We start from the raw sequence: 19,326 nt of genomic DNA on the forward strand, positions 1-19,326 counted from the left end.
TATTTTAATTCTAAAACAATTTCTGTAGCAGTTATTGCATTCTGGCATAATTGATTTTTACATCCATTAAGCCAACATTTAATCAATAAAAACACATAATTATAAAATCAGTTCATTATATTTTGATGTCATTATACCAAAACAATTATTGTTATAACAAATCCTTTATTATTAACAGAAGTGCTCATTTCAGATGAAGATTATAAAGTAAGTCCATCTATCTGTAGCTAGCAAAAGCTTGAAAGTATTGGACATGTTTCATAAATTTCATTTGAAATGATCACAAATGTAAGGTTCAGTTTATCACATGATAAAAAATAATGATTTTCTTTTTACCAAACCACAGAATAGTGTGGTGAAATGAATCCGAAATACATTTGGATGACATGATTTTTATGCCTTACCATGCATTGTGAAACCATCTGTGACATCATCATGTGTTAATACACATATTGCATATGAGTATATTAACATAAATAACATGGCAGTGCAGTCACGTGATAATGTACATTACTGACTTTTTGTGGTATTTTATTTCATTAGAAGAAGAAAAAAACAATCATAGATTTTCTTCTTTTTTTGGAGTTTAACATAACGGGTTTAAATTTCAAAGAATACTTATGTGCGGACATAAACGAGGTCTTAACTCCTATATTTCTTGCAGTTATTGGCCAATGAGATTCGTCAGGAGAGGAATAAAATCCTTCAGTGTGTTCACTACATTGTCAAGAAGAACTTCTTTGGAGTTGGATCTAGATCAAGTAGTCCCAAGGTTTTGACAGGAGAGTCTAACACAAATGAAAATGAAAATAAGGCAAAGGAACCTGATTTAGCTGAAAAGGAAACTGTGGAAGATAAAGCAACAAATACAAGAAATGTGGTTGATGATGAAATATGGGAAGAAGCAACCTAGGCTTACATAAATAGACCTTTCAGAACCAACACAAGGGAGCTTATTGGCTTTGTAGTTAGTAGTTAAACATAGTTGGTCATTGTATGGCATTTTTAACCTGAAACTTAGTGTTTCAGAGACTCTGTACTTTCAACAAGTTTTTGTGCAGTTTGGCAAAAATGCTAAATCCCTGCCATTGGTGCGATTCATGTAACTGTTGGTGGGTAGAAGATTGCATCATAATGCATACATATGTAGTGCAAACTGGTTTTCTGTCCACTTTTTATCCGTGAAAATAAGATGATGTGATTCTCCCCATCAGTTTCTATGCATGCGTTATATTTTCATTGGTATATTAAGTTACACAGCTCGGCATTTTTCAAGACTTTGTACGGTTCATAGATGTGTACAATAAAATTTTAGTCTGACCTCTGGGGGTAGGTTGGTGTTTGGTGGGAATAATAAATCTTTTGGGGATGAATAACTGAAAAGACATGGGGATGAATCCGGTCCACTGCTGATTCTGTTGAAACCATTCTTACTTAGTCTGAATTACATCTAATTTGTACATCAGTTGGAAAATTAAATTTATTATATGTAAAGCATTAAAGAAGAAAAGGTTAATCGCCAAATACATATTGAGTAAATGTAGTGAAAGCTAGGAAATATTGTTACATACTGGCTGAACTTGTTTTATAATTGATTACATGTTGAAGTAGTAATGGTAATAAGAAAGTAAATAGACTTGTATTCTTCAGAACTCTAAATGTTTCTTGATTTTAATGTTTGTTTTTGCATTATCTAGGTTACCTATATCCAGCCATTGTGGGTTTCTTACATTTCCTGGGTTAACTATCCCAGCGATCATGTGTTTCTTACATTTCTAATTAAAAAGAAGAGAAATATTTATACTCCCTTACACACTATCCCATTTCATATGGAACTCCTCATTGTTGAATGAAACACGTGATACTTCAATGTTTGTTGAAATTTTAAAGCCTGAATAAAGTAACATTATAGCTGTTGAGCTCTGAATTTTTGTTTTTATTTTTTTATTCTTAGGTATACCAGTCATTTTAGACACAGATTTAATGTCCGTCTTTATTGTTTACTTCTTATCCCACTGGTATATACTCTTTGTTTGTCTGTCAGTAAACCTTTTTAGTTTGGAGCATAACTCCAAACATTGAAGATATATATATAGAAGAGAAACATTTATATATATATATATATATATATATATATATATATATATATATATATATATATATATATATATATAACAAACTTAATACACATATTGGTCTAGTTAACCAGACGTTTTTTGCTATTATTTCAATATTTTTAATATCTTCATTTGTCTTCATCCATCATTGACACTTTTGTTTCCATAGCAGAACTACATAACTGTTTATGAGATCTCTGAAATTTGGTATTTGACCAGTGGCACAGATATACCTTTTCCTACTCACATTTCTGCCATTTCAGGCTTTTTACTTGTTTATTAGTCCAACTATCCACTATTCATACATTCATTTCCAGGGCAGAACTATAAAAAAACTGTTTAAGATATCATTGAAATTTGATACACATGCTATACAACTGGTGTAGCTGTGCCTTTTCATGTTTACAATATTTCAGTTTTAGTTTTTTTAATATTTTTTCCATTAGTTTCTGTTTCCATCCAGTATGCACACTTTAGTTACTAGGGCAAGATATCTTTTAGAAATTTGTTAGATTTATTGAATTATTGGCGAAGATGTGCCTTTTGCTATTCACATTTCTTCAGTTTTAATAAATTTAACATGTTTGTCCATTTGGTGATCCTTCATCATATACTTTCGTTTTTGGAGCACAAGTCTCCAACCATTCCCCACATCTTGATGAATTGTTATGCCCTTAATTAGACTTTTGTCCAGACTTCACCAGTTTCAACGTTTCTTCTTTGAATACCTTATAAGGATGAACAGGTAGGGAAATTTTGCTGGGTACCCATCAGTCAGTTTTATATATATACATGTTAGGGGTGGATTGGTAAGAATATTTTGCCAGGGCCAGGTATATCCAGGTTGTGTAAGACCTGCATGGTAAGGTTACCCATCCATCCCAAATATCTTTTAATCACATTCATGTTAGGTAAATAGCACTGTTACCTTTCAAATCCAACAATCACGACAAAAATGACATTTTTTTGTCTTTTCCACCTACAGTGTATAACAAAGGGGAGAAACTCTTACACATTACCTACCCTGACTTATGGTACCTGGCTGTGGTGGGCTGTATGCAATCAACATTACATGCTGTGCCTTGCAAAATCCAAGAAATATCATGAGTGTTTTCTGTCGTCTACTAACCAAATTGGTATAGAACCACAGTAATGGAATTCGTTTTTCTTTTATTTCTCTTTGCCTTCTGCTCTAGCATGGTAGCATTGGTTCCCATTTTTGTTTTGTTTTTTAACTTTGCCCGTATTTCGTCACCTTGTTAATTAACAAACTTTGATTATTTGCACATGTCAGCACTTTTGGGTCATTCTTTATCTTTGCAGAAAATGAGAGATGATTGCAACTAAATGCATTAAATGCAAGAAATTTGAAGTCAGAGGACACTCATGAGTCATCCCTAGCTTTAACAGTTTTCCTCAAATGCAACATGCAGTGTTTGTACTGTGTGGTCAGATCTAGAGCTGATAAGGCAAAATAATTGTTTGTGCTCATCTGTGCTAGAGCTTCATTCCTTGGCTGTCCTTCCAGTCTGCACTCTATAGTACACCACTGCTGCATATTGCTTTTTGGTATAATAGTGGAGGTGCAATAAGTGGCCTTACAAAAACTGCCTTTCCAGCTTACCTTCCAGCTTGTCCTGACTCTCGGGTCAAATCAGTCTCAACTGCCAAGGAGTCACATGTCAGCAAAAGGATGCACAAAAGCAGTAGTTTAGAGCTTGGCAGCTGGCTCATCAGTTTCAGAGGCAGTTTAATGAAGGGATAGGAACCAAAGTTCTCCTTCCTCAAGCCAACTCACAGTCATCATTGACTTGACATCCTGCTTGCCTGGAGACGGTTTGCTAATAGGCGTCAGACCTTCATTTTCACAGTGCATGGATCACTGTTTCCAGGAAATGATTGGGCAGTCAAAGTTTCTGAGGGGTATTTCATTTTCACAGTGTGTGGATCACTGTTTCCAGGAAATGAATGGGCAGTCATTTCTGAGGGGTATTTCATTTTCACAGTGCGTGGATCACTGTTTCCAGGAAATGATTGGGCAGTCAAAGTTCCTGAGGGGTATTTCATTTTCACAGTGCATGGATCACTGTTTCCAGGAAATGATTGGGCAGTCAAAGTTTCTGAGGGGTGTTGCATTTTGTTTATTCAACCCTCATCCATTTTTTATTTCCCCTCCCTTCGCGGACTTCAAAATGTCCCCAGACTATAAATTAAATAAGTGACAAATTTTATGAGTTCTTATACATGTACTTTTTATTATTCATTTGTGTAGACACCATAATTCTTCAGTTTCAATATTTTGGTCTCACCTGAGGATATGCTAGGTGCCATGTATTGCCTGTATCACCTGCTTAATCAGAAAGCATTTTTTATTTTTGCAAACAGGTTTTGTTTTACAACTTTTAAAAGCCATACACATTCAAAATCAGTTGCTGCATTCAGCATAACTTTTAGTCAGTCTAACATTTATATGCTGATATTCCAAAAGTTCTGCCTTGTCTGCCTCACATACATAAATATTATGATCAAGCATTTTCAAGCTCTGAGTGCAATTTAATGAGAGGTAAAAGGTTTGTAATGACAAGCATACAAACATAGGCCGACATAAGGTTCTACATTATCGACGGTTTAGTTTCTAGAGGGTGACACGAAAACTGTTCTGGGTATGAAACCTGATACATGTATTGTATAGTAGTACAGATGTGCCATTTGCTATTCCGAGTTATTACGTTTCATTATTGTTTTTCTTCAGTTTTTGTCTGCCCATACATCAGTGCAGCCATTATCCACACATTGTTTTTGGAACATTACTCTCATACGTTTTAAGGTATCTTGATGAAACTGTTGTTACACATGTAATGTGTGTGTGTGATTTGGAATTTTAACGTAGCTTTAACAATTTTTCAGTCATATCGCAACGATGTCAGCAGTGTGGCAGTTTATAATCGTGTCTATCATTGGGGCATCATGCCGCAGGCATGTAGCATGATGTCCCAACCAGTCGTATTATCCTGACACCAAGCCAACCAGTCCTAACACTAACCTCTTAATGCTGAGTGCCAAGCGAGGCAGCCGTTAGTACCATTTTTGTTAAGTTTTTGGTATGATTTGGCAGGGACTAGGTACACATATTGTACTTTCGTTGGTCACAATTCGATTTCAGTAATATTTCATTTTGTCATCTTGTGCATATCAATCCATCATTTATGCTTAAATCATTCAAAATAAAATCTTTAAACTCCGCATTCTACTGGAAAATGTTCTGTACATGCTGAATTTAACAGATTTGTCCAACGCCTTGATTCTCTTTACACCATCGCCTCGTCCGGAATAGATGGCACAGTGAATCCAGTTATTCAATTGGGATTCTAGATATTCCGACTGTGATGATTCCCAACGTGCATGCCTTAAGTGTTATGGAACAAGGGTCCTGTCAGTAGGAGTTGTTTCTTAAGTGAGGAGTGTGTGTCATCTGTAAGTGATTTATGTTGTCCTCGTTTGATAACACTCTTCCATAGATAAATAAACTATACCATTTTTTGCCTTGTTGCCAAGCAATTACGGCTTATGGATTGATGCCTGTCAATCCGTCTGGCATAAATACGTGGATTAGGGTTCGTGGTTAAATTAAATTTTCAGACGTCTTACTTTTTGAGTCACACACTTGGTATTTGCATGTGTCACCTAAAGTACTTCACCTTTTGACAAAGGCAAGATTGTTTTGATCTGTATTTCACGATCCATTTGTTTGTCTTTGTGTGTAGATCAGTTTTGTCCGGTATTATTTGCATGCGAGTCAGATGATTGACATTTAATTGCGTCATAAGAAATACTGGTCAAGAATTGGTAAATGTAACCTCTATTTCGAAGTTTAGTGATCTGCGCTTATCTCTGCATTTGAAATCAGTCATATACTTGTTACACAGTCCATGTTATTAGTGCATTCATGAGAAGCTTTTGTAGCTCCTTACAATGTCAAGAATACGTCACTATAATGAATGATTACTTTCTTGGTTAGGGTTTGCCATATCTTGTCGAAATATAGTTAAATAATTTGGTATTTGAATGTGTTATGTGGAGAATTGCACCTTTCAGTGAAAATTAGGTTATTTTGACCTTTAAATCACGGTCGGGGGGATTAGGTTTAACATGGCAAGGAGCTGCTGTGGCTTAATGATAAGCGTAATTGTCTTGCGTCTAAGAGGGTAGGGTTCGAATTCTACCATCAAACCAGTCTGGTTCAGCTACTGAGGTTTGAGCATGGCACTTTATTCAGATTACTCGGCACTATATAACCTACATGCGTTGCTGTACCGTGAAACAACAAACAAAACTTAGCTTAGAATTTAGCTCATTTTCTCAGGCAACATGAATACAAATGAATTTATGGTGATTTGCAATCGGGTTATTGTTGGGAAATTTATGGTATTTATGAGTTGCAATCGAGCCATAGTTGTGCAATTTTGTTGTGTTCCGATATAATTGAATATATGTAGCTGTTTAGGTGGATAAAGTTCGTTTGTTTTCACATCTCGAGTCAGGCGCATTAGCCGCAAGGCTCGGAAGGTACAGATATATTAGCCTTGTGCGCCTGGATTCGATCATTAATGGCACCTGTATCTTGCATCCCATCATATTCAACCGGACTCGGCTATGTATGCAGTATACACCTAGACTGTGAAAAGCTCCAGTGTGGAGACATCTTTCCATATAGGGTCCTACGACGTTATAGATAGTTTTGGTTTAAATGTACAAGGATATTTCTCTTACGATTTTGTCAATATATATCTTTTTAGATCCTAACTTTTACTGGTTACTAATCGAGCTAGATTTGTCTCGGGTGTTGCATTGCGATTCCTTAAGTTTAGTTTATCATTTTCAATATAAATAGTACACACACTATTCTTTGAACTGTAATGGTTAAAAATACTTTAGTTGTTTTAGATTCTGAACAAAATAGGTTTGGGGACTTAATCAAGATTCGCTATAGAAGGAATGGCTGTGTTCCTTTACTGGAGTTTTAGAATGGTCTTTACCATTTTGGAAGTTTTTAAAATTCCTTTGGAACTGTACCGTAAAGCATATAAACAGCTGTAAATATTTTAACCGATTTCGCAAGGAGCACGTGGCAGCAGTATAAAAGTCCCAAATCTTGTAATCGTTTTTGCAAGGAACAGGGGACACTAGTTAAATATTCTCAAGGAACAAGTGTCAGCAGAAGAACAGTATCAGATCTTGTAACCTATTTTGCAAGGAACACGGGACACTAGCAGAACAGTCCTAAATCTTTTGATCATTTTCGCAAGGAACGCGGGACAATAGTTGAACGATATCTTGTATAAATTCATAATCAGTGCATGCATGAGAGATATCAAAACCCCATAAAAGGTCATTTACATAATTATCATTTTGTTGTTGTTGTATGTTTTAACGCCATTTTTCAGCACAAGATAGGCTATACATGGCGGCCAGTATTAATGGTGGAGGAAGAACCCAGGAAATCCCTGGAAAGAACCACCGACCCTCGAGAAGCTACTGGCAAGCTTTCTCACATACCCACATTGGCCGAATCCGAGACTCGAACCTACGCAGACAGAGGTGAGAATTATCATTTTGAAAGTTCAAATGAATGATCATCTATATTATGTTACAGTATCATTACAAAAACGTTTGGTGTTTGCTACACAATGTATGACCAAAATAATGTGGCAAATCTGCTGTTAACAACGTTTAATGTGTGAATCAGGATAGGCTTACGATACGTCATACAAATGTGATTCAGGATAGACATTTAGGATGCAAAATACAAATGTGAATCAGGATAGACATACGATACGTCATACAAATGTGAATCAGGATAGACTTAAGATTCGACATTCAACTGTGAATTAGGATAGACCTTACGATCCGTAATACAACTGTGAATCAGGATAGACTTACGATCCATAATACAGATGTGAATCGGGATACACGTTTACGATACGTCATACAAATGTGAATAGGGATAGACTTATAATACGCCATACAAATGTGAATCCGATCAGACGTAGTACAAATGGGAATCGGCATAGACTTAACGGACGTCATAAAACATGCGAGTCAAGATACATACAAACGGGAGTCGGGACAGACTTGTTATAGGCAATACAAATGTGAATCGGCCTACGATACAACATGCAACTGTGAAACTGGATCGACTGATAATACGCCATGCAGATATGTGAAAGTTACGATGATATCACTGGTTCAAGGAAAATTAATTATTCATGGACATATATAGATACCAGCGTTTCCATTATTATATATAAAAAATTATTATTTCAGTATTCATTTTCCAGTACAATGAGATGAATGTTGGAAATTAATTTTTATGTAACTGGGAAGGACAAAATGTTGTTTAAGAGTTTGTGCAACGTAAGTGTTCATTTTCATTTTCCAGCATTACAGGTGTCCACGCAATTTTTAAACTTTTCAGAACATTTTATGCCGTTGCACTCGTTTGGCATCGGTCTGAGCGGAGCCTTTCTGCACGGTTGAGAGCACCTGTGATATGCCTCTGCACACGTCCGCCGACACTTGACATTCCCTTCAACTTCCAGGACTACGAAGCTCACCAAAACAACCAGGAGGGCGTACTTGAGCTAGAACACAGATGGAATGCATAAATTAGCGACAACCGCCGTAGACAAATGATGTTCTATCAAAGACTAAAGTACCATTTGACTACAAAACGATGGCAAGTTTTAACATGAAATATGACTGCCATGTTAGAGATGAAGATACGTTTAAGTTTTATAGAACTTACTGTAGAACATATGGTTGATCAGAACCGGACCGCAGTGAGCATACGCTTTGTGGTGTTCTGTGAAGAATAGATCTATAACTGCAGGATTGCTAATGCAACTAGTTTGATAAGGTTTCAAATTGATATTTAACTACTAATCACCATAACACCGTCCATGTAAATTACACACGAATAAACTAACGAAATTGTGTCGTCTATGCTAACGTGTTTCATGCGTCAGCTCAGTGATGAATGATTGTTATGCACACGGTAAACGCATCTACATTAACTCGCTATATCATAAATACGCGTGCATGATATAATGTGCGCACCTATACTTTCTTTACAAAGGACTCGAGGTTGGTGGCTTATCATTATATGTGGAGACTTAAATTATTAAAATAACAACAGGTGTCAGAAAACCAACATAACAGGCCGAAATTAAGGTCAATTTCGCTATGCTAAAAGTAGTCGTTGGTACTAATCGCGTAGTTAACGTCTAATATAAAACGCACATTATATATATATATATATATATATATATATATATATATATATATATATATATATATATATATATATATATATATATATATATATATAAACTGCATATCTAATTATATCAAATTATATCATCGCGCTTTAATAGCATAGTTATGTGAATCTGGCAAAATGTACTACTGATTGTACGGATTTGGGTTCTGGGAGGAGAGCTTTACTAATCTGTGGGGCATCGTAGCTGAAATAATTTTGATACCTATCAAGTTGGAATAGTTACTGAACGTATCAATGGTTCTTATAAAAATTCTCTTGTATTTTATTAACATTATTTAGAACTGTCATAATGTCGGCTAATAATGTTTTAATACTTGTAACGGTAATGGTTATGTTTTGAGCAATCAGTTAGTAGACCGAGTTTTCTTTGTCGTGGAAATCGTTTTATTATTTGGCATTTACTGCCCGTTTCCAAGACAGATTGTGACGCACGTAAATCAAGTGAGGAGAAAATAAAATTGCAAACAGTTCGAGAATTACCGTATAGAGACTAAATGATGCGACGTGACTGGCCAAACGTTTTCCTAAGTCTCGGAGGTCTGTGGAAGATTTGAAATGTCACGAGATTCCGTGGAAACAAGAGATTGGTAGCTGATTACAAAAGGCAATATGGCGAAAAGGCCTCTCCGAAAGTGAAGATGTGTGACCCGGTACCTACATATTTATTAGATTGAACCCTTAATGGAGACATACCTTTGAAAATACCTGTCATGAAACGATAACATAGTAAATAGTCAAATGATAAAACAATTTCCAAGACAAAAAATTCGGTTTAAACTATTCGCTGTCTGAAAATGTGCTTTAATCAAGTAGCTTTACTCCCCATGTTTCTACATAAACCCATGCATTTTAGCACATTAGTTTGTATTTTTTATTTCTTTCATTAACTTTCGTGCTGTCGTGATTAGTCGAGAAATAATCATTTAATTTTTTTTACAGATTCAAGACTGCGGAGAACAAATTTGCTAACTTGTCGATATACATCGTAAAAATGACTATACCCACTTTTCTGAAGTGACATAACACAATGGAAAGATAGTCTCTGAACAATTACACAGTGTCGGCAGCGACAACGACAAACTATAAAACAAGTATGACTAAACGCAGACAATGACGACTAAATACAGAAATGAAACTTAAGAGCAGGATAGAAGAGGAAAACAAAGTGTGAATCAGACAAATAGATGAAATTGAAGAATTGAGATATTGTGTAGTAGATATCGAAATAACTAGGATCTAACTGAGAAACAGCTGCCAAACCATGACGATTTCAGGTCAGGTAACATCCAAACATCCATGTATTGGCTTTTGCAGTTACAAACTCTATAATAAATTTACACTTATAGTCATTAAGTATTGACTTACATTGACTTTGCTGAGAGTAGAATCACAATAAATATGTAAAATGGGAATTTGGTGCAGAACATATATTCTGATTATGGGGATGGGGATTGGGTTTTAGGTTGAATGCCATATGACAGCACAGGGCACAATTTGTAGGGTTACAGTTTTTTGTCCCTATTTAGGTTGCCTTGTCTATAATGTGGCGGGAGCTGCGGTAGCTCACTTGATAGCCTCGGACTAGTAATCCAAGATTCGCTGGTTCGATATCATTCCAGGCTAGGTTGTGTCAGCTGCCTCCGCGTGTCCTAGGAAAAGACACTTAGTTCCCATTTCCTCGGCATGATATAGCCAATAAAGCGTTAGAATTTCCAATCAGTTTAAATTTAGTGACAGCAGTACCGTACATGTTAGAGACTTACCCCGTGAATAATAATAATGTAGTAAATTTAGAGTATGTGCACGTGGTTGTAGTGCCCCGTTTTAAGCAATTCTTAGATTTGTGCGATTACTTGTTTGATTATTGGAATTCGGCGCCATGGAAATATTCCTGGCCCGAACTAATGAGCTAATTAATAGGAGCAGACGTCACGGAGTGAAGTGTTAGTGTGTTTCCATGATGTCCTGGTTCACTAGTAGTGAATTCCGACCAAAACCGAATGAATGTCCCTGTCGTAAAATAGTACATATTAAAATCTAGTGGTATACATTGGTAGCGTGACTGCAAGGACAGCACTTACGGTATTAAACCGGTAAATTACACAAGGGCATAAATAAAAAGGGACTTGGCAGAGACCGTTTATGTCGCCATGCGGGCGAATATGGTGCAGTTATATCGGCGAAATGTGTCTGGAAAGCATACATTGACTGGCCTAAAGTGGCGGAGTTAAAATAGTTCCCATTGTTAGGGAGTACTCATATATGTTCTAAGGCGTGAACGGTTGGTGGTACGGAAACATAATGAAGCCAAAACACGCAGATGTACGGTTGATAGATAGTTGACAGTTTGGTTTATCTGTGGTCTTGCATTAATTAGAGGAAAATTTAGGTATAGAATGGACACGTCGGGCTTTCTGATTTACAACTGAGGTTGTATGGAAGTCTTTGGAAAGTCGGGGAAACTTATGACTTCTAGCGAGAATCGCGCCAAGGTTTGACAACAGCTCGGTCAAGTAAATACCCGTGTGCGTGTAACAATAATAATAATGATAATAATAATAATAATAATAATAATACCATTGTTCTTAAAGTTATACTGTGACGTTAATAATAATAATAATAATAATAATAATAATAATAATAAGAAGAAGAAGAAGAAGAAGAAGAGGCAACTTACCATTGTCGGTGTGGATGTCGTCGATTTAGACTCTTTAATGTCAGCCGTATGCAGACCTACGTGTGATTATGAAACTCAAACAACAACGCCCTTTATATATGTATACTATCTTGAAAAACGACTTTCTAAACGTCGAGTCCTTGCGCTTGCTTCTGACGTGTGCTACACCCACAACAACTTTTTCCGGATATAACTAATTGCCTCTAGCCCTTCATACCAAATTCTTAGTTTAAGTGCGCACTTTGATTGGTTTCATGATTAATAAGCTCTGACAAACAAATTAATTTAAGTGCATACTTGGTTGTAAATATTGCTTTAATAATTACCTTAACACATTCTGTTCTTTCAAGCAGAGTTCACGACTTTGTGGAAAAGACGCTTAGGATTTAGTTGTTTTTTTTGTGGTTGATTCCATCATTTAACAAGAAGAAAACTGGACTACTACTTTAATAGCATTTCTAGTACCCAGCTCTGCTGTTTGTCCACCACAAAATATTTTGCATTGTTTTTTGGTTTTTTGGTGTGTTTGTGTGTATTTATCTACAGTTTAGCATGGTTTATTTTAAAATAAGTATTTGGACACTTAAAATCGTCTATCAAAGTTCATGCACGAAAAATTGAAAATCTACATCAAAGTATTAAATTGCCAGACTACATGGATAATATGAATATAGCTTACGGAGATTCAAATGGCGGCAATATAGTGAATTTTTTCCTCAAAGTAAGAATAGACTGCTCTAATTAGTATAATTGATTGAGTAATCATTTGTTTCATTTAAAGACCGCTCCGGTGGCCCACTGGTTAGAGCGTCCGCCTCGGATGCGGAAGGTCGTGGGTTCGATCCCCGGCCGCGTCATACCAAAGACTTACAAAAATGGTACCTACAGCTGCCTCGCTTGGCGCTCAGCATTAAGAGGTTAGTGTTAGGACTGGTCGACCTGGTGTCAGGATAATGTGACTGGACTGGACATGATGCTACATGTCTGCGGCATGATGCCCCAGTGCTAGACATCACTTTAAACTGCCACACTGCAGACATCGAAGCGATATGACTGAAAAATTGTTAAAGCTACGTTAAAAATCGAAATCACATCACAGCATCATATGTTTCATTTAAATATCTAGTTAAGTACGGTTTAATTGATCTATTTCGGTCGAGGATCAATTCTGCACCAACTCAGTGTTTCGGACTTAGGCTACATGAAAGTTCGCAGCAAGTGTTGATAGATCATGAAAATGTTATCAGATTACCAACACTGAAGAAGAGGCGGCAAATTGAGTGACTGCCTTAGCTTAGGACCGGGGACATCACTGGTTCGAGATTCGGCGTCATCAGAGTTCAAGTGTCGGTGAGCAATACAATAACCTTGCTTTCTTCACTCCACCCACTTGCCAATCGGTATAAGCTCTGCGGCTACACGTAACATTTCAATAATTTTGTTACGTATACTTAATTTATACTGCTTGCTTGAGCTTTGTCCGTGATTGAGTTTTGACCACCTGACTATTGTGTTGGCTGAGGACTGTGTCTATCTAACTTTTGTCATTGTTTAAAAGATGTTTAAGGCCAGACCTTCTTTACGAATTAGTGAACATTTTCCATTTAAAATGACCCACATGCTCGGCAGTCCATTGTGTCTTAGGTCATGTGAAATTATTATATATAGGATGAGTCAAAGCATGAATCATTCTTCTTGTAAGTTCAGTATTTGGTATCATTTGTAGATGGGTTCAGATATAATTTGAGAAGAAACGGTTTCGGACCTTCGCCCTTCTGGTCGCGAAAGTGGAACACTCACCACCTCGACAGAATTTTAAAATAAAAGATCTTTTCCTGTATAAAGCTAAACTGTACCTTTTAAAATAGTCATGGGCATCATACGTTAGAAACAGTAATTTAAATGTAGTGGCTAATGAAGGAGCCGTTGAGATAAAACATAAGAAAGTATGAGGTTTCATGTATAGTTAGGTACGTGAAGGAGGATATATACAGCACATATAAGAAAAGGGCTGAAAGAGAAGAAAATTCAAGTGAACTTCTCAATCTTACAAAATGTGCAATCCTGATTTCTTCATAATACAGCTTCTTGGAGGATGTAAACCGTACAGCCTTTATTTTGCGTCATAATTGAAATATATATATATATATATATATATATATATATATATATATATATATATATATATATATATATATATATATGTATGTGTGTGTGTGTGTGTGTGTGAGAGAGAGAGAGAGAGATTTGGATTTTTAACGTAGCTTTAACAATTATTGTTCAGTCGTATTGCTACGATGTCCGCAGTGTTTCAGTTTATAGTGATGTCTAGCACTGGGGCATCTTGCCGCATTCATGCTGCATTATCCTGACACCAGATCGACCAATTCTAACCTAACCGCTTAATGCTGAGGCCAAGCGAGGCAGCTGTTAGTACCATTTTTTGGCATGACTCGGCCAGGGTTCCAACCCGCATCCGAGGCAGACGCTATAACCACGAGACCAGTTCGTAATCAATATAAAATAAAGTTGCAAGACCACCATCATAATCATGACTTAAAAACTAAACCTAGTTCAACAGAATGGTATACAAATTTTACATGTTCCTTTTCTTTGTTTTCTCTCAGTTTTGCAGAGAAATAATGCATACGATAATAATTTGTTAAAATACACGTATCCATTGTCCCCACCCACTGAAAGTTTAGGATAAGACTTTTATTTGAAATATTAAAGTGTACGTGCACCACGCCTAAAGTATTCAATTAAATGTGATTTTGACAAGCACTGACTCAGTTAAGAAACCTCCTTGTATCAGAGAACTACTTTTTATAATAAGGGAAGTGATTCATTTTATGACTATTCCGTTTCGATGATGGATGCATTAAGTACAACTTTACAAATGACTGTTAAAAGTGTATGGTTACGGTCCTTTTTAATGAGTGATGTAGCATCCAACCACAAAATGATGGCAGGTTTAGAGGCTAGATTGATGAGTCTATCGGATGTATGTTTGAGAGTGTATTAAGTTCTTTTGTTCTTGACTTGCCGCGTGACGAAGTTTCCCCAGCGCAAAATTCCTTGAGTATACAGTTCATTAGTAAATAAAGACGGTTTGAAATCCATCATCTGGAAAATTCTGCCCATAACTAACACAACTGAGACTATTAAACGCATCCATTGACTTGCCCTTCATTTTGTATTGAATAATACTAATGACTAATACTAATGATGTGGTAATGAATGTTCTTACTACAACGTATAAATGACTGACAGTAGTAATTGCATTCAGAGGGATTATAAAGTTTTATAAGATAATACAATACAGTTTATCAGCATTGTGATAATTGCAGAATTATCAGCGCTGACTACTACAAAAGTGTTTATAGAACACGAAAGTCCCGCCACCTTTTTTGAAATATTATGATTTAATCGCAAATCGGCCTAGCTAGTTGCTATTGTTAAATGCTTATGTTAACAAGTGTATTCTATTTTTTGATTTATCCCATTTGACTTGTGCCGATGAATACAATTATGCACAATATTAACACAAAACGTATCAAGGTCAATGAAGCACGACGTCTAGGACACAGTGGCAAACTCTAACAAGATAATGATCATTTGTAGCATTGGAATGTTACACTCCTCAAAATCGATCGATTTTCAGTGGCGTAACAACCGCCCAATGGGCCCCCATAATTATATTTGAGGGGTGGGGTGGCATACTTGCTATTATGCTGTTCAGTTTCCTGTTTAGGGCATCCTTTTATTAGCTGGTAAATACTACACAGTAAAAAATATAGGAATTTCGTTTTATCATCAAACCCATCCAAAGGCGTAGTTGTATTACCCAGTAGCACAGAACTTGTCCAATGTCAAAAGCAGCCTGAAAATGGGTTGTAGCGATCTTCTTTTTGTGGAATGGTGTTGCACTCACCGAGGGATGTTAACTCACCAAGTTTTACGATTCCATAGACAAACGCGAAACTGGTCTAAAATCAAACCTTAACAAGGTGTAACAGACGGATAAGGGTAACCCTGTATGCCCCTACTATATTAGAGTCGAGATTTAAACATGTGATATGCACATTTATTGATCAAAGTGCTAGAAAAAAAAATTATTCTTTTGTTACTTTACGTTTTTATTGACCTACTTCAGCTTATAACACCTCATATACTGGTTTTACAAGTTAGATACTATTTTTACTAGTTAGATACTATTTTTACTAGTTAGATACTATTTTTACTAGCTACATTCACTTACACGCCATGTAACTTATTTGTTTTGATGCATTATTGTCACACACCATGCAACAAAGATGTTTTGATGCATTATTGTCACACACCGTGCAACAAAGTTGTTTTGATGCATTATTGTCACACACCGTGCAACAAAGTTGTTTTGATGCATTATTGTCACACACTATGCAACTTATTTGTTTTGATGTAATTATGTGGTCATTATAAATAATTATATTTGCGCTACACGTGGTTATAATTCCAGGTATATGATGCGACATTGAGAAATATAGTTATTGAGTGCTAAGTGCAGTATGTGCATCATTGTGACGAGTGTACACGTAAAAGCCCCGAAATTCGTGGAAAAGAAGAACTAGTCCAATATGCTTCGCTTACATTTAGTCAATGTTTTAAGTCATCATCTAATAGAATATGTGGAGTTCTGGTCATGTCTAGAAATAATTGCATATTACTGTTATAATAATCTTGAAAGTTATCCGATTGAAATAGTTTCTTTTTGTAGACTGTAATTATTCGCTTTTTCGCTTACAAGGAGTATCCACAATCGGAACACATACACCTCGTTGCCAGTGTACGCATGTGATTGAAAATGCTCACCACAAATAACACGAATCTACAGGCCAACTTGCCACCCAATGTATGAATAGTCTTATAAATCAGAATCCTAAACCTTTGTTCATACTGATGGACGATTTGAAGATCTATTCACAAAATCGAAGAACATATTGCAGACCTATCTTCCCGCAACACATTTTTCTTCTTCTTCTTCTTCTTCTTCGGTAGTCCATCGTGTCCGTTGATGGTGCTAGTTGTGGTGCCCACAGTGACTACGCAAATGGCTCCTGAGCTCAAAGGTTGGAAGCATAATGTTACAGATTGGGCATGGGAAGTCTGTAGACTTTATGGTCTCGGATGCTGTGATGTGCAGTTTTTCTCTCAAGGCTGTGAGTCGTTGGATGTGATCATCCTCCATTACATCAACACACTTTGTGATGAGTGTGCGTCATGTATACCTTTCCTTGGCCAATGCTTTCAGCTCGCTGGGTTGGATTACGCACCATTTCCGGTTACACTTAAGGTTGTCCTCGTACCTTTTCCTGGGACGCCATGATTTCAGCTTTCTCTGTTTGAGCTCGCCGAATGACGTGGCCAGACCATCTGAGCTGGACCTTCAGCAGCAATGTCTCAATGCTAGGAACACCGGCCCTGTTGAGGACTTCTAAGTTGGACACACTGTCTGGTTATCTGATTTGCATGACTGACCGTTGAGAGCGCACATGGAATTGTTCGAGCTGCTACACATGCCTGCAGTATGCAGTCCGGGTTTCACAGCCATATAACAGCAATATAACACTGTGGTGAGGACGACAGCTTTAGAGGCTTTGATTTTGGTGGGCATCTGAATGTCTTTTTGCTGAAGACCTCTGACACAAATTACTCCTTAGGCTTGGCTTGCTTTCAGGATCCCGGCTGTAATTTCATTGTACTTCCCAGGTATGTGAGGCTCTCAACGTTCTTCACCTGTCTCCCATCGAACTTGATGGTGGGTTGTGGTTGGTTCATGTAATGAGCTGGCTAAAGGAGTACCTCTTTATTATCCAGGTTTATTGTCAGACCAAACAGCTTGGATGCCCCAGAGAACGTATACCTACTGGTCTGTAGGTGGTTTTCCTTGAGTGCCATAAGTGCAAGTCTTCTGAAAATGGAGCTTCACGAAGTAGTCTATTTTTGTTCGTGAAGAGAACTGACGCAAGTCAAACAGGGATCTATCAAGGCAATATTTTGTTTAGACTCCAATGTCTAGGTCCTTCACTGCATGGAGTATGAAGAGATTGAACAAAAAAGGTGAGAGCACACGGCTCTGCTTTACTCCGATCAAGATGCCAAAGTGTTCCGAGTATTCCCCATTAGCCAGAAGCTCTGCTGTCTTGTCATCATGGAACAAATGGATAAGGGTGCTGAACTTTCTGTGGCAGCCAAGTTTTCCAAGGACAAACCACAAAGCTTCTCTATTTCCAGAGTCAAACGCATTGGTGAGGTCGACACACACTGTATATATCTATACTTGTTCTGTTATGAGAATTTCTCCTGCATTTGCCTCACAGTGAAGATTGTGTCGACTGTGTTGCGGCCTGGGCGGAATTCTTGTTTCTAATCAGCTACCGTAGATTAAGAGGTCCTTTTAGCAATAAGTACAGAATATTTCCGGATGAAAGTCTATGTTTGATGACTAGCAAAACCACGTGGAATAACACAACCCTACGTACTGTGGCCAGTTTGAATTTCGTCGCTATGTACGGATGCTTCAAAAGACCTTAAGAGTCTAAACTGTACGCTGCTATGTTCCTGGCAGATCTGTATGCAACAACATCGGACAGTATAATTAACAATGCTATCAGATCGTCAAATCGTTCATCAGTATCGATACAGGTCTTGGGTCTAATTTATCGGACTAAGAAACGAGGAATGCACAAGATTCTCCATAACGCTTTGCAATCTTCATGAAGTCATGGTCAGTAACTTGACTCCGAACTAATATAAAACTCTAATGTGCATTATGAGTCAAAATCTGAAGGGAAAATTCGAAATCTTAAAAGTAAATGACCATTCAATTAATTTAAAAAAAGATAACGTTAAAATTATACAAAATGACACTTTCAGCGTTTCATTATTACTGGTTTGTCATTATTATAAACATATATCTTTTTGTCTTGATCTTTGCATCTACTTAGAAAAGGTGATAATAAATTAATTCAATATTACTGGTTTTATGACTTACGTAACAGATAACAACTTCTACTGATCTAATAGGTGGGGAGCTATCAACTAAAATGCCACTATTACAGTCATAGGAAATCAACGTACAGGGTATGATACATAAACTTATTTAAATACACATACAAGACTGAAGAATTGAAATCTATTTATAATAAGTG

The 19,326-nt window shown here is 36.8% G+C and overlaps 1 protein-coding gene and 1 long non-coding RNA gene across 2 annotated transcripts in view; one reads left to right on the forward strand and one right to left on the reverse strand.

Annotated features, from left to right (window-relative positions):
* LOC149799250 (FMR1-interacting protein NUFIP1-like) overlaps positions 1-1,919 on the forward strand; it is a 47,746-nt gene extending 45,827 nt beyond the window's left edge. The window contains exon 11 of the mRNA XM_089958531.1: positions 665-1,919. Within this exon, the coding sequence (XP_089814657.1) occupies positions 665-913 (249 nt within the window). The 3' untranslated portion in view covers positions 914-1,919. The remainder of the gene's footprint in view (positions 1-664) is intronic.
* Positions 1,920-7,832: 5,913 nt separating this feature from the next.
* Positions 7,833-12,480, reverse strand: LOC149799251 (uncharacterized). Its single transcript, XR_016421123.1, has 2 exons — positions 12,134-12,480; positions 7,833-8,758 (listed from the first exon to the last, which is right to left on the reverse strand). It is a non-coding gene; the product is annotated as an uncharacterized LOC149799251 (long non-coding RNA).
* Positions 12,481-19,326: the final 6,846 nt, after the last annotated feature.

Source organism: Sinohyriopsis cumingii, chromosome 5, assembly GCF_028554795.1.
Source record: "Sinohyriopsis cumingii isolate HCF-2022 chromosome 5, ASM2855479v2, whole genome shotgun sequence".
Classification (NCBI taxonomy): Eukaryota; Metazoa; Mollusca; class Bivalvia; order Unionida; family Unionidae; genus Sinohyriopsis; species Sinohyriopsis cumingii.